The 12,977-nt window shown below is 46.4% G+C and overlaps 1 protein-coding gene across 2 annotated transcripts in view; it reads left to right on the top strand.

Moving 5' to 3' along the window:
* WDR5 (WD repeat domain 5) overlaps window positions 1-12,977 on the top strand; it is a 140,063-nt gene that overhangs the window by 98,934 nt on the left and 28,152 nt on the right. For both annotated transcript variants that reach the window (XM_086921057.1, XM_086921058.1), the window contains exon 14: window positions 5,701-5,788. In XM_086921057.1, the coding sequence (XP_086777183.1) occupies window positions 5,701-5,788 (88 nt within the window). The remainder of the gene's footprint in view (window positions 1-5,700; window positions 5,789-12,977) is intronic.

The following is a 12,977-nucleotide window of genomic DNA, read 5'->3' as shown; positions in this document are numbered from 1 at the left end:
AGCCCATTTGGATTAGGTGGAGTGGGGCCTACATGCACAGTGGCTGTGATGGTGCTTTCTTCTTTACTGTGGAAGTTATTCTGGCGCAGTGCTGGACATTCCAATCGCGGGCGTGGTCATGACGGCTCCCAGCTGTCATTAGCACACGCCTACCGTGACATGACGGCCGTGAGCCGTCATGAGCACGAAAGAGGTTAATTTGAGTGCAAAAGAAGGTTGTGTTCTGCGAGTTATAAGCCTAGGGGGCTTGACGCAGGCTGCACCTTGTTGTAGCCTGATCCCATAGTAGTGAAATTAATGTGGCACAATAGCTTATTTGAATCAGCTATACTAATATACACACATTTTGATGGATACTTATAATCACATATTCACTACCTTTAGAATACCCTCTGGTTGCAGACAGGATATGGAAATTTTCTCAACCGAGCTCCTGTATGCTACTAGGTGGTACCATGTTGCTCACCGCTGTCATTGTCAGAAGTGACTGAGCAGAGACGTAAATAAGTGCCACACCTACACGCTAATTTTAAGTTATTTTCTTTCTGCACATTTGAATGTGGTACTAGAGCTTCCCTCCTTCCCAATTTGGTGATGTTTTTCTAGGTCTAATCCAGAGTGCAAGCTAACTATGTGTGTAAGAAGCTGGCTCTGTATATAATTTACCAAAAAGAGGTATAGTGTGCACAGAGTTCAGGGCATCCCTAAAGGTATGGAAGAAGATTAGTGGGAGCTGGGTAGTTTGGCTTGTCAGAGGGTAGGTAGTTTGACTAACTCCAGGCCAAAGTATGTAAAAATATTACTTTTGTTACTTTTATTTTAGGAACAAAGTTGAACTCTTACAGGTAAGTAGACTTTTAAATTATGCAATACGTTCAAGTTACTATTAGTGAAAGGTTTATGTAGCATCAAGCAATACTTTCCATGTCCATAAAACACTTTTCAATATAGAAAAATCTATTTCGTATTCAAGATCTACACTTAGTACAATACAGCGAGAGACCAATGCTACCCTATTGTAGGCAAGACAGGTGAATAACTTGCAGGTAGGTAAACTGTTTCAGAATCCCTCTCTGGGGGTTTTGGTCAACACTGGGCACAGGTCGGACCTAAGTAATGCACCACCACCGGCACTGGGGTAGCCAGTTGCAGAGGTCATTAGGCCCAATGTAATCCTATGGCGGCTGAGGGCACCTCGAAGAGGCACCGGTTGCAAATAAGTACCTGCGGTTCAGGGACACAGGCCCTGGGGCTTGATGTCAGCACTGAAGGGGCCACCAAATAGCACTGAGACTGCACCACCATCGGCACAGGGGTGGCTGGGAGCAAAGGAAGCGTCCGGTGCCCTGTAGAAACCAATGGAGATTCTCTGTTGGAGAAGATGGATGCAGGCTTCCTCAGAAATCTGGTTGAAGGAATCCAATGACTGGAGAGGTGGGTTGGATAGTGGGGGGACGTCGGGACACCATCGGTTGGGCACTCCTAGGTCTGGGGGCTTCAGGTGCTGGGGTGTCTTTAGGCGTAGAGTTTCTCTTACCCGATCCGGTTGGGGATACCCTGGAGGATGAGGCTGCAGGCATCGTGGAGAAGGTCAGGAGAGGTCGTGCAATGCTGGATCCCAGGTTAGGATCACCAGGGAGAAGTCACTGGGTTGATAGGCCACCTGGATTTGGGTGTCCGGTTCAGAGTGGTGCAAGTGTTGCAGATCCCCCTGGATCCGGAGCCCTTTAGTTAGGTTCTTTCTGGAGAAATCGGTGCCAACAGGAGCAAAGGGTCTTTGTTGAAGACATCAAAGGTCCCTTGGGTTCTTGGAGGTTGCTGGATGCACGCCACGCCAGTTTCTTGGAGCAGGGTCGCTGGAATAGGAGATAGGACGATAAGGCTGGGCCAAGTCAGTTGTCGTTTTCTTCTCCACTGCTGCACGGCTCTTCTGTCCTTCGTAGGTCTTGTAATCTGAGGTAAATGGTTCAGGGAAGCCCTTGAATACAAAATGTAGGTGCGTTACTGGGGTCGGGGCAGTAGCCAATGGCTACTGTCCCCTAGGGTGACAACACCCTTTGGTTGCCCCCTTCCTCTGGGGAGAGGGCCATATCCCTATCGGGCCTAATTCTCCAAACAAAGATGGAGAATTTTCAAGAGAGGGGTTCAGCTCAGCTCCTGGCGACCCTAGGTGTGTGCCAGGTTGAAGTGGACACTCCTACTCTGCTTAATCAATTTCCTGCTTGTCCTGCCGCCAGAAAAGTGGGATTAGGACAGGAGGGACGGGTGTCTCCCCTAGTTGGAGCAGCCCAAATCAGCAAAACACAAGGTAGGAGTCTTTGAGGCTCACCGCGGTGTTACTATCCTGCTAAGGGGAGGTGAGAAGCACCTCCACCCAGAGCAGGTGTGGTTTCTGACTTCGTATAGCACAGACTCTCACCCAATGTGGTCATAAACCTGTCTAGTTGTGGCTGGCTGGCAAGGACCAGTCATCCAGTACACTTGTGTAAGAAAGTGTCCTTTTTGCATGGTTACCCCCACTTTTTGCTAAACTGCTGATGTGCTTTGACTGAGTGTGCCCTGGGTTCCTACCAAACAGGTACCCAGGGCTCATGTTCTTTCCCTAAACTGCATTAAATACCAAACCCAATAGGCACTCTTTGGCCACAGGTCAGTCCCTTGTAAATAGTACCACAGGTAATACATTCGGTGAAGTCTATCTTGAGTGTCTGTTTTCTTGAAACTTTCTACAGTGCCCCAAGTGTAATAGAAATGCATGGAATGGCTCCTATAAATGACTATCAACATAGATTGCCAATAACACAAAACCGAATCCACTACAAAACTAGGTACCTCACAATAGGATTCTGTTTGTGAAAAGTGTACATTACAGGTGTTGATTTATCAGTTTCCACCCAAAAATTGTCTTTGTTTGTCGGTAAGCCGTTTAACGCATTGGACGGAAACTCTTAAATCTTTGTAGTTTTAAGTTTGGATCTCTGCCATTCTGTATAATCCCCCTTAACGTTTTGAAGATACCACTAAATGTACAGTAGGATTATTTATCTGGCTTTGTGTGGGTCTGATATTCCATATTGGAGTTTCCTTCACCTCCTCTATTTATATTTCTGATTTAGTTTTTTTTATCTGTGTAACGTTTTTTGGGTTGAAAGTAAGTTTTTTTTTTTTAATGTCAGTTAATACTTTCAACTGTTTTATTCAGTATCAGTGGATTTTTATTTGTTTATAGTTTGCAGGGGGAAAAAGATCCATTGTGGTTTCTATGCTGAACAGCGACTTTGTTCGTGTTTTGTTGAATTCTGAATTGTGGCGAAATAAAGATCTTTGTCTAAATGGTTTATTGTGGCTAATGATAATGGAAACTTTTAAGCTTATCCTTGAACGAGTGATCTTGTTGATTCACCTATTGGAGGCACTAACTGACCTTTTTCTTGGGTATTGACAAATGAGAGAAATAAGTGGTATTCCAAATAAAAAAAAAAATCCAGATCTGTACACCAAAAATGGGGACTGGAACGTTTTTATATTAACATACCTATTAAGCTTTTCTTCTGTTGGCCAGGGCTATTTATTTGAGAAAATGTTTAACCCCTTCGCTGCGGCGGGAATCACGCCGCAGTGCTAAGGGGCGGGGGTCCAAGCGGCGCTCGCATGCTCCGTCACGACCCGCGGTTGAGCTGTGCTCATGACGGAGCGGTTCTGTCATGGCCCGCCCCGCTCAATGGAACGTCCAGCGCTGGCGCGGAATTCGCGCCGCGCAGGCGCGCCGAGCGGGCCATGACTGAACCGCTCCGTCATGAGCACAGCTCAACCGAGGCTCATGACGGAGCGGCTCCGTCATGAGCATAATAATAATAAAGGGGTTTGTAAAGCGCATGGTGACGCCATCACGGTGTGTCCCCGCGCTGTGGAGAGAGAGGCAGATGAAAGTGAGAGGCTGGAAACTAGAGGGTATACAGGTAGGTTTTTAATAGTTTCCTAAATTTAGTTTGTGTCCGCTAGCCTGATATTTATTGGGAGAGAGGGGGATAGAAGGGGTTAAGTAAAATGTATCATACACAGATGCTTAGGATGCCAGCGGAGACCAGCTTTCTCCTGTCATATTGGAAATAAATAAATGCGGTGTCCTCTTTTAAAAAGCAGCACTGAGCCGTGTCTAATAGAGATTGTCTAGTCCCAAATAAGGACGGAGGAAAATAGGTTCACCAACATTTTGTTGCTAGTTAATAGTTTTAAAGCTTTAGAATGGACCTCCAGGATGCCCGCTCACTTTTTTTTTCGGTAATTGAAGCAGCTTACGGTGTGTCTAGCAGTTGTACAACAAGACTCTAGGCGAACATCTGAAGTTGGCAGACCTGGACAGTATACTTGTAATCAGTCTGATGAATGCCACCGAGGCTCTACTCCTACCCTCCATAGTCCTCAATATGTTGAAGATCTCAGAGAGTAGGGTGATTCTTAATTGCACTGGAATGACTGTAGTTGTGGTTCATAGAATTCCTTCAAATGTTAAACTGCATAGAGGAGTTTGCAATACACAGCCGATCATCTCACTGGACCAGAGGACAGAATCCTCCTATTGCTAAACTTGTCTCCTAAGGTCTGGCTATCTAAATTTGCTTAAAAACTATATGTACATACGTAAAGCAAAACACATGCTTCAGACTGTGTACAACATTTTAAAAAGTGAAAGACTCTACATATGGTTCTTGCACCAATCCTACCATTTGCTGGGAGAAAGCGGTGATGTTACATCTTTTGACATACAGTGAAGGTTTTACCTACAATTTTCTTCTGAGGTACACTGTGAAGCTATTACTGCTTATAGCTAAAGTACTTGTAAAATAGGCATTATCCAAGCAGTCTACTTGAACATGGTTTAACTTCAGTAGGGTCGTCTGGAGAGCTCCGCTGTCGTTACTGCCAAAAGTGGTGTCTGATTTCCAAATACATAAAATATGAGCCTACTTTCTTTGAAAAGCAATTCTTTCTAGCAAGAAGTATAATTTGCTTGTTTGAAGAGGGGTACAATATTTGAAACAAAGGACTTTAGAACAGTTAGACAACTTATTGTTAACAACAATCCATAATGATGCAGTTAGTATGTTGTATAATTCTGTTAAAGGAAAAAAGTGATTGCGTTCCACAAGTGGATGAACTGCTAGTGTGATTAAACTCCGCAGTCTTCCCATCTCAGACTTGCATATCATCCACTTAGCAATTAACCCACATCTTTGTGGACACTGCCTGGATTTAGAATCCACATCATGTAGCAGGTGGGTCAGACTTTTGTGCAGTTTGTTTAATTGATACTGTTCTTGACTGGGTCATTGAAGTTCCTGTGATGCAGAAGGGGAATCTCATTACTTGTGCTCTTACTGACTCGAGGACATGTTTATCACTTGCACAAGATTCACGTATCGGAAGCCCTAACTAACCTTTCTCTGGATAGTGGCTGATGAGAGGAATAGGAGGTGTTCCAAATATAAATATGACTGTACCAGCATGTCATAAATGAGGGGTTCGAGTGTTTTTGTAGTAAAAAAACAATGATATTGTTACGCTTTTCTTTTGTTGACCTGGGCTGATATTGGAGTTTGTCATCTTTTAATTTGTATAGATGCACTGTGATTTTTTTTTTCATTATTCTATATTAGCTTGTTTTAATATGTAGTATTTTTCCCTCTCATTTCTCCACAGTGGATTGTTTCTGGTTCAGAAGACCACTTGGTTTACATCTGGAACCTCCAGACTAAGGAAATTGTACAGAAGCTACAGGGGCATACAGGTAAACACTTGGTGTTGAACCATGTACTAATTCTTATGGTATGTAGTAGACCTATGTAGGAAAGTGCCTGACCCTTTTTGACATGTCACCCCCCGGTTTTGCCTGGTACATGCGGTGATTTCTACTGGAAGTGTACTGAGTTCCTGCTAATCAGGTCCCCAGTGCCAAATCGCTTTCCCCAAAACTATAAGATTGTTTCCCCAATTGGCAATACATTTAGCACATCTAAGTCCCCTAGTAAATGGTGTCTCTGGTACCTAGCGCCGGAGGTATTTAAGAGGGTCCCCCCTAGGACTGTAGAACAAATTGTTCCACCCTAAAGGACCCCTCACCAAAAACATGCAAGTCTGCCACTGCAGGCTGCGTGTTTTGGTGCAAACAAAAGAGAAAACTCGACATGAGCCACCTCCCTGTGTGCCCGGTCTCCTGACACTACATGTAGGATTTGTAAGTCACCCCTCAGCAGGCCTTACATCACTTGCACAAGGTTCTTAATATTACATGTGAGGGCTATCCTTGCATGAGCAGATATCCCTGTGCAGGTCAGTTCCATTACTGCCAGTGCAAATGAACAGGAAAGCCCTTTTAGAACATGTGTTGGACACTAGTGAAAATGAGTTCCCCAACTACATGATGGCTTCGATGAAAATAAGGATGTTTGGTATCAAACATCTCATCTTAATAAACCCACACTGATTCCAGTGTTGGCTTTATTAATACATGCACCCAGAGGGCACCTTAGTTGCCCCATGAAAACCTACCAGCCTCTGGTGTGTTGGACGACTGATTTCTGCCAGTCTGCCACCTGAGACCGATTTCCGGCCTCCAAGGGTGAAGGCCTTTGCTCTCAGGAGGTAAGAAACAAATCCTGCATGGGAAAGAGGGTGTTCACACCCCCTCACTCAGGGGTGATTTACTAGAACTCCTAGGCCTGCGAGCTTCAAATAAGCTTCCGGCTTTGAAATGCGAATCCGACTCCCCTCGCAGGAGAGGCCGACCCACACCACTCCTTTGGCACATGGACCGGCGGGAAATATAGCTTGTTGAGGTGGAGTACCCAACCCCAGGCTATCACCCCTAAGGTGGCCTAACCTGATAGGGTACAACTTTTCAGAAGTGGCCATCTTTGTGTTGGCACACTTAAAAACTGAGTCAGGGTTATGCCATATTCTCTAAGGAAGTGGTCATATAGGGGCTTTATGACCCTAGGGGTCAGTTGCCCATTGGCTACCTCCTTACACTCCCCTAAATTGAGTATTTAGATTAGTCACTGGCACCAGAAAATCAGATCCTGATGACCTGAAAGGCAACGTGCGTGATGAGTTGCACAGCAAGAACAGACGATCCATCAACTGACTTGACGCCAACCCTGCTGGTCTGCCTGCTGACTTCGACAGTTGCACCAAAAGACGAGTTGTCCTACAGCTGCTGAGTCCCCAAAGCCCAAGAGACCTGCCAGCACTTGACCCGGAGCCAAGACCTGAGAAGTAGCGGACCTGCTTCCCTGCATCCTGCAGGAATCTAAAGACACAAGAGAGGAATTTGTGACCGCAGACGTCGGACACCAGAATCATTGTGGTCCCATACCCCTCCAGTAATGGAGTGCACACAGGCCCCCTCTAGAGCGACTGCTCCCAGTAAGAAAAGCCTGACCCTCAAGGACACCTCTGCACCAGACGTCCCTGGGCAGTGGAGAAGAGGATCAAAGGTGTCCCTATATCCCTGAGCATCGTGAGGCCGGAGCGCCCCTGTTGGTTCAGCCTGACTGGCTTCCCAGTCCTAGCCTGCAGCCTCTTTGAGTGAAGACTGATCCCCATAGAGTAACATTGGGCACCCAACTCAGTTTTGAACTCCTGCACCCAGCCGCCCTAGTGCTGCTGGTGGGGTTCTACTGGTGCTCTTTTGGACATTGCCCACCACTCGCTTTAACTCCTGAAGACTGGTCCCGTAAGTCGCTGTACTGTACCTGAATGCCATATTCACTTTTTCTGCCATAGGATAACATTGCAGCTTCTAAAAAGTGAGTTTTTGGAACCTAAAGGAATTTCTATTAAAAAAGGGCTTAACTGAACTAATTGATGTAGGAAGCTGGGGTTCTGTTGAAGTAATCCCCTCCTCTCCCCCCCGCCCGCCTCCACACACACATGCACACACTTTTTGCCAGACTACTGATGCACTTTGACTTGAGGTTCCCAGGTCCTGTGTTCCTTTCCAAAACTGTACCATGTACCCCCAATTAGCACCTCTGTGACCACATGTCATTCCCTTGTAAAAGGTGCCATGGGCCGCCCCAAGGGCACGTGACCAGGGAAGGCCTCTAAGGGCACATGTTGTTCCACCCTTGTGCTCACATGTGTGCTGCCTTCCTGCGAGAATTGGTAGTATTAAAGAGAGGAATTTACGACTGAGTCAGACATGGTGTTGAGCAGCTGCTATGTTGTACAGCATAGCTAAAAAGAGACGCGTCCTGTGTGGTGTTTGCTGGCAGGAGCCAGCGGGGGCAGAAACGAACAGCAGACTGACCGCCCCAGGAGCCGCCAGGGCGGAGAGCGGCCATCAAGCCCGCCCCCGTGACACTTGGGGGTACTTAACCAAGAAGGCTCTCCCGTCCCGCGGGACGCGCGCGGGCGTGCGCTGGGCTGAGCCCAGGCAAAGGGCAGGCCGTCTGTGGGCGTTAGGGGCCAAAGGACGCCGGGCCCGGCCACCCCTCGTGGCGGGACGGACATTGACTGGTCTGGGACATTTTAATGTGGTAATTATTATTATACTCAGTCAAAAGCTAGGCTTAATTGTGATAAGTTCACATAGATTATTGATAATGTGTTTTCAGGGTCTTATCCTTCTTAACTGAACAGTCACTTTTTAATTGTTGTACGAGTAACTAGGAGTCCCGTTATCCTAAATATCTAAGATTTTTCGTCGAGCACCATGGGCAAATCTAACCCTCTCGCACGGCAAAAAGCAGCTTTAACAAATCCAGTCCCGAATCTAACGGCTATTAACAAAATGTTAGAAAATGTTACCAAAAAAAAAAACCATAGGGGTGGTCGCATCGGCTATAGAAAATACTGAAAGACGTCTTTCTCTTAAACCTGCAATGCTCCCCCCTTGACAACCAGGAATGCTTCTTTAGTCAGTTAATTCCCCTGACTCGATGTTAGCGTCCTCCTTCGCTGAGCTTCCATGTGCGCAGATTGTGCAAGACAGTAGCTCTCCTACCAATATTGTACCACCCATAGTTTCTCAGGTGGTTAAAAAGGTTCCCAAGGCTCGCCCCAGAACCAAGCAACCGAAAATACATAAACTATCTAAGACAACTATAGTATCTCTAGATAGCCCGCAGGCTGATCTAGGCCCTCACTTTTCTACTTTGGCACCCCCGGTTTGGGATACCCATTTATTAATTGATCTCCAGGCACAGATGGAACAGCTGATCAGTTCTCATTTTAAAATCTTGAGTAGAATTGATAAAGTTGTCTCACTAATAAATAATAAGAGTGGAGGAGGAGACCAGTTACCCACCTCTAATGGGAACAACACTGTGAAACTGGTCTTGGGTAACACTAATCAGGCAAACCTAGGTCCAAGTCCTGGTGAAGGTTCTCGATCAGTTAACTTGGCGCAAGGACCGGCTTTAATGAATACGGGTAAACGTACCCCTAACACCACTGTTGCCGGCCCTGCTATTCTGCCCAGGGGGCACTGTGACACACCTACCTTCACCCCCCGAGATCTACCGCTAATCTCAAAAGCCAATAATAAACAACTGCCAGCTCGGGGCGGGCGCCTCAAAAGCCGGGCATGAAATCTCCCTGCAAAGGAATTCAACAAACGCTACCTTGCCCCCAGTTACCCCCCCGAGGCCTCTCCGTACATGGTGGTATTAACTGTTGTCCCTCTGCTGTCAGTCGAGCGAGTTGAATCATTCCCAGAGCTGAAGAACAAAATTATTTTTGGGCTGAACAGATATAGATCATTAACGAGACCGGGCCAGGGGGAAATCGTATTTGGGTTTAGTCCCCAACCAGATAACTCTTCTGGCAAAGACATTGGAGGGGACTGTGTAATCGTCAATTTCAGGGATCCCAGAGCGGTCAATCACATCTTGATTTGGGAGGTCCTTGTCAACTAGGTGCAATCACTCCACTCTCCCTGGGGTATTTTTATTCACAGGAATTAGCACCGGGGGGTAATGGACTAACGTATACTCACCAAGGTGGACAGGAGGTAGAATATAACATACCTGTAGCCATTCGATTTAGCCCCTTGAATAATGTAGATTGACTACTCCACCCACTTAGGCGTAATGAAATAGACCCCAAAGTAGTCAGGTGTCCTGTGGAGGTGGGTGAGATGGTAGAGGAGGGTCTACCTCAGGTGTTTTTTGGGACAAAGGAAGAGGGAATAATAATGATTCCAATTAATTTAAATTTAAATCTATGTCCTACAGGTGAAGGTACTGAGCCGGATACTCCTGTAAGAATTCCCCCCATTAATGTGTTTCCACCACCCATACTTAGTCCCTTAAGGGCGGAACCCCGTAAATCATTAATAGGGTCCTGGAATTTAGCAGGGCTAGGATCTAAGCTTTCAAACCCAGATTGGGGCGAGCTGATGGATCAGTACGATCTGTGCTTGTTCCAAGAGACTTGGATGATGACTGCCCCTATAAGGGTGGGCTTTACAACTTTTCATTTACCTGCTGTACAGGGCCCGAGGGGAAGACCCACGGGGGGGACTGCATTTGGGTAGCCACACATCTGGGGTGCTCAGCGAAAGTAATAGATTCCCATTCCCCGGATATTCTCTGTGACGCCCTTAAATATCTGGATGGCTCGACGGTGGTGGTTTTTAATATTTACTTGCGCCGTACCCCTCACACGTGGAGATCTATGCTAGAGGCTCTTGATGAACTCCGTTAATTATTTACTTCACTGACACATAGAATCATCGGGGGTGACTTTAACTGTCATTTTGAATCCCTGGCTGGCATCCCTTCCGTAACCCTAGATGAGGACTCCATTTGGCACATACAGGAGTGCTCTATGTATCCAATTAAGCGCTTGACGCCTTTGGCATTACAGATCAATAAGCTCTTAGTATCTCACTCCTAGAGCCTGTAATGGCAGACTTCTTCCCGATGTCCCAGGTAAGAGTACCTACAATAGAGTGGGGAAAAGTACATCCATTGACTATATAATGGTCAATGTAGAATTTTGGTCCCAAATTAAGGCCTTCAGCGTAATCGAACGGGTAGACAGTGACCACAGCCTTCTGTCACTAGAATTAAAATATACACTGGGATACCAACATAGACTGGGGGAGCGGGAGACCCATGCTGACCCGAACCTAATTACAGTGGCAGGTGGCAGATGTATTAGGTGGGCTAAGTTTGCGCTAGCTCCCGATAAATTAGCTGATCAATGCTCCCTAGTAGAAGCTTTTGAACTCTCGACTGCCAACTATGATCTACCTTATTTCCATGCGTTCGAGCACATTTCATACCAACTTAATTTCTACTCTGGCCGACTACTTTTATATTGCAGTCAATAAGAGGCCTCGACCAAAAAAAACTGGCCCATTTGGTTTAATAAAACCTGTAGGGTGGTCAAATCTGCGCTTATTAAGGAGGTTAAGTCTTGCTCTGTGCAGAGTATTAGAGTGGCTAGACTCACTTACAAAAGTGTAATTGCGGAGTCCAAGTCGGATTGGGAGGCTTCAAGATGGGCAAGTATAAAAGAAGCCCTGGACGGACGTGACTACAGGGCTTTCTGGAACTTTGTTGGAACAGGCTCGCTAGAGGGGATGTCAGCTATAATACCTAACTTGAGCGAAGAGGTCTGGATAGCCCACTTTAAGCCCTTGTTTTCACATACTGACACTCCAACCTCCCCAGACTCAGCTATACTCATGTATAGTATACCGACTCTAGCTTTATTGGATAAAAAGGACCCTGATTATCATCCCCGACTATGCTGGAAATCCAGGCGGCCCTTAAAAGCTTGTCTCCTGGGAAGGCTCCGGGTTTGGATAAAATCCCTGGAGACCTATTTTTGAGTGAGCAGAAGGTATGGGTTCCCTATATTTGGCTATACTTCAATGCCATTCTTCATGGTATGGAAATTCCCCCAACATGGTTGAGGGCAGAGATCATCCCCATCCACAAAAAGGCTTCCCCACTCGACCCGGCTAACTACCGCTACGTTAACCTCATTGACTTCATGCAGAAGTTGTTTGCCCACCTTTTACTAACGAGGTTGCAGTGTTGGATGGACGAACATCACATCCTGACCTCCCTCCAAGCCGGATTTCGAGCCAAGGTATCTACCACCGACCAACTGTTTAGACTACAATTGGTCTACTGGAAGATGGTGAGTATGGGGGCTGGAAGCCTTTACTTGACCTTTGTAGATCTTCGATCTTCATTTGATCTGGTACAAAGGGACAACCTTTGGGCTATATTGTTAGAGATGGGTGCCCCAGTATACTTGTGCCAATTGTTCAAACGTTTACACCAAGGCACTTACGCGAGGGTGAGGTATGGGAGGAATGGGGAGCTCTCGGCTCCCTTCCATGTGGAAAAGGGTGTGAGGCAGGGGTGCGTGTAGGCCCCCACGCTTTTCGCTTTGTTCCTTAACGGACTGATTGATTATCTATTGGGTGCGAGGGATTTAGATTCACCCAGTCTAGCAGCCCGTAAGATACCAGCCCTGATGTTCGCTGATGACACCCTATTGTTATCAAAATCCTCTATGGGTATTCAGCGAACACTAGAGGCGTTCTGCTCCTTTTGTAGTTCCAGAAATCTGGAGATCAACCTCTCTAAAACTAAATATATGGTTTTCAATGCCAAAGCCCCCAACTGTCCCCCCCCCCCATTTAGATGGCTCGGTGTTGGAAAGAGTCTCCACTTTTGATTACTTAGGGGTAACACTCAACGACAAGATGGAATGGGGGTCGCACATGGCTAAGGCAAACATGAAGTTGGCTCAAGCCTCTAGCCGTATTTTAAAGGTCTATAATGAGTGTTCATATAAATCCTTGGGACCACCAGTGGAAATTTACAAAGCTCAGGCGAGAGCATAGCTCAGGCATAGCTCTATGGTGTAGAGCTATGGGGCCACATCAACGCCACCCCTCTGTCTACCACTGAGAACAGCTTCATTAGGCACCTATTGAGACTCCCCCA

This window comes from Lissotriton vulgaris, chromosome 5 (genome assembly GCF_964263255.1).
Source record: "Lissotriton vulgaris chromosome 5, aLisVul1.2, whole genome shotgun sequence".
Taxonomy (NCBI): domain Eukaryota; kingdom Metazoa; phylum Chordata; class Amphibia; order Caudata; family Salamandridae; genus Lissotriton; species Lissotriton vulgaris.
Note: the sequence above shows the minus strand (reverse complement) of the source record. Positions and strands in the feature narration are given on the sequence as shown.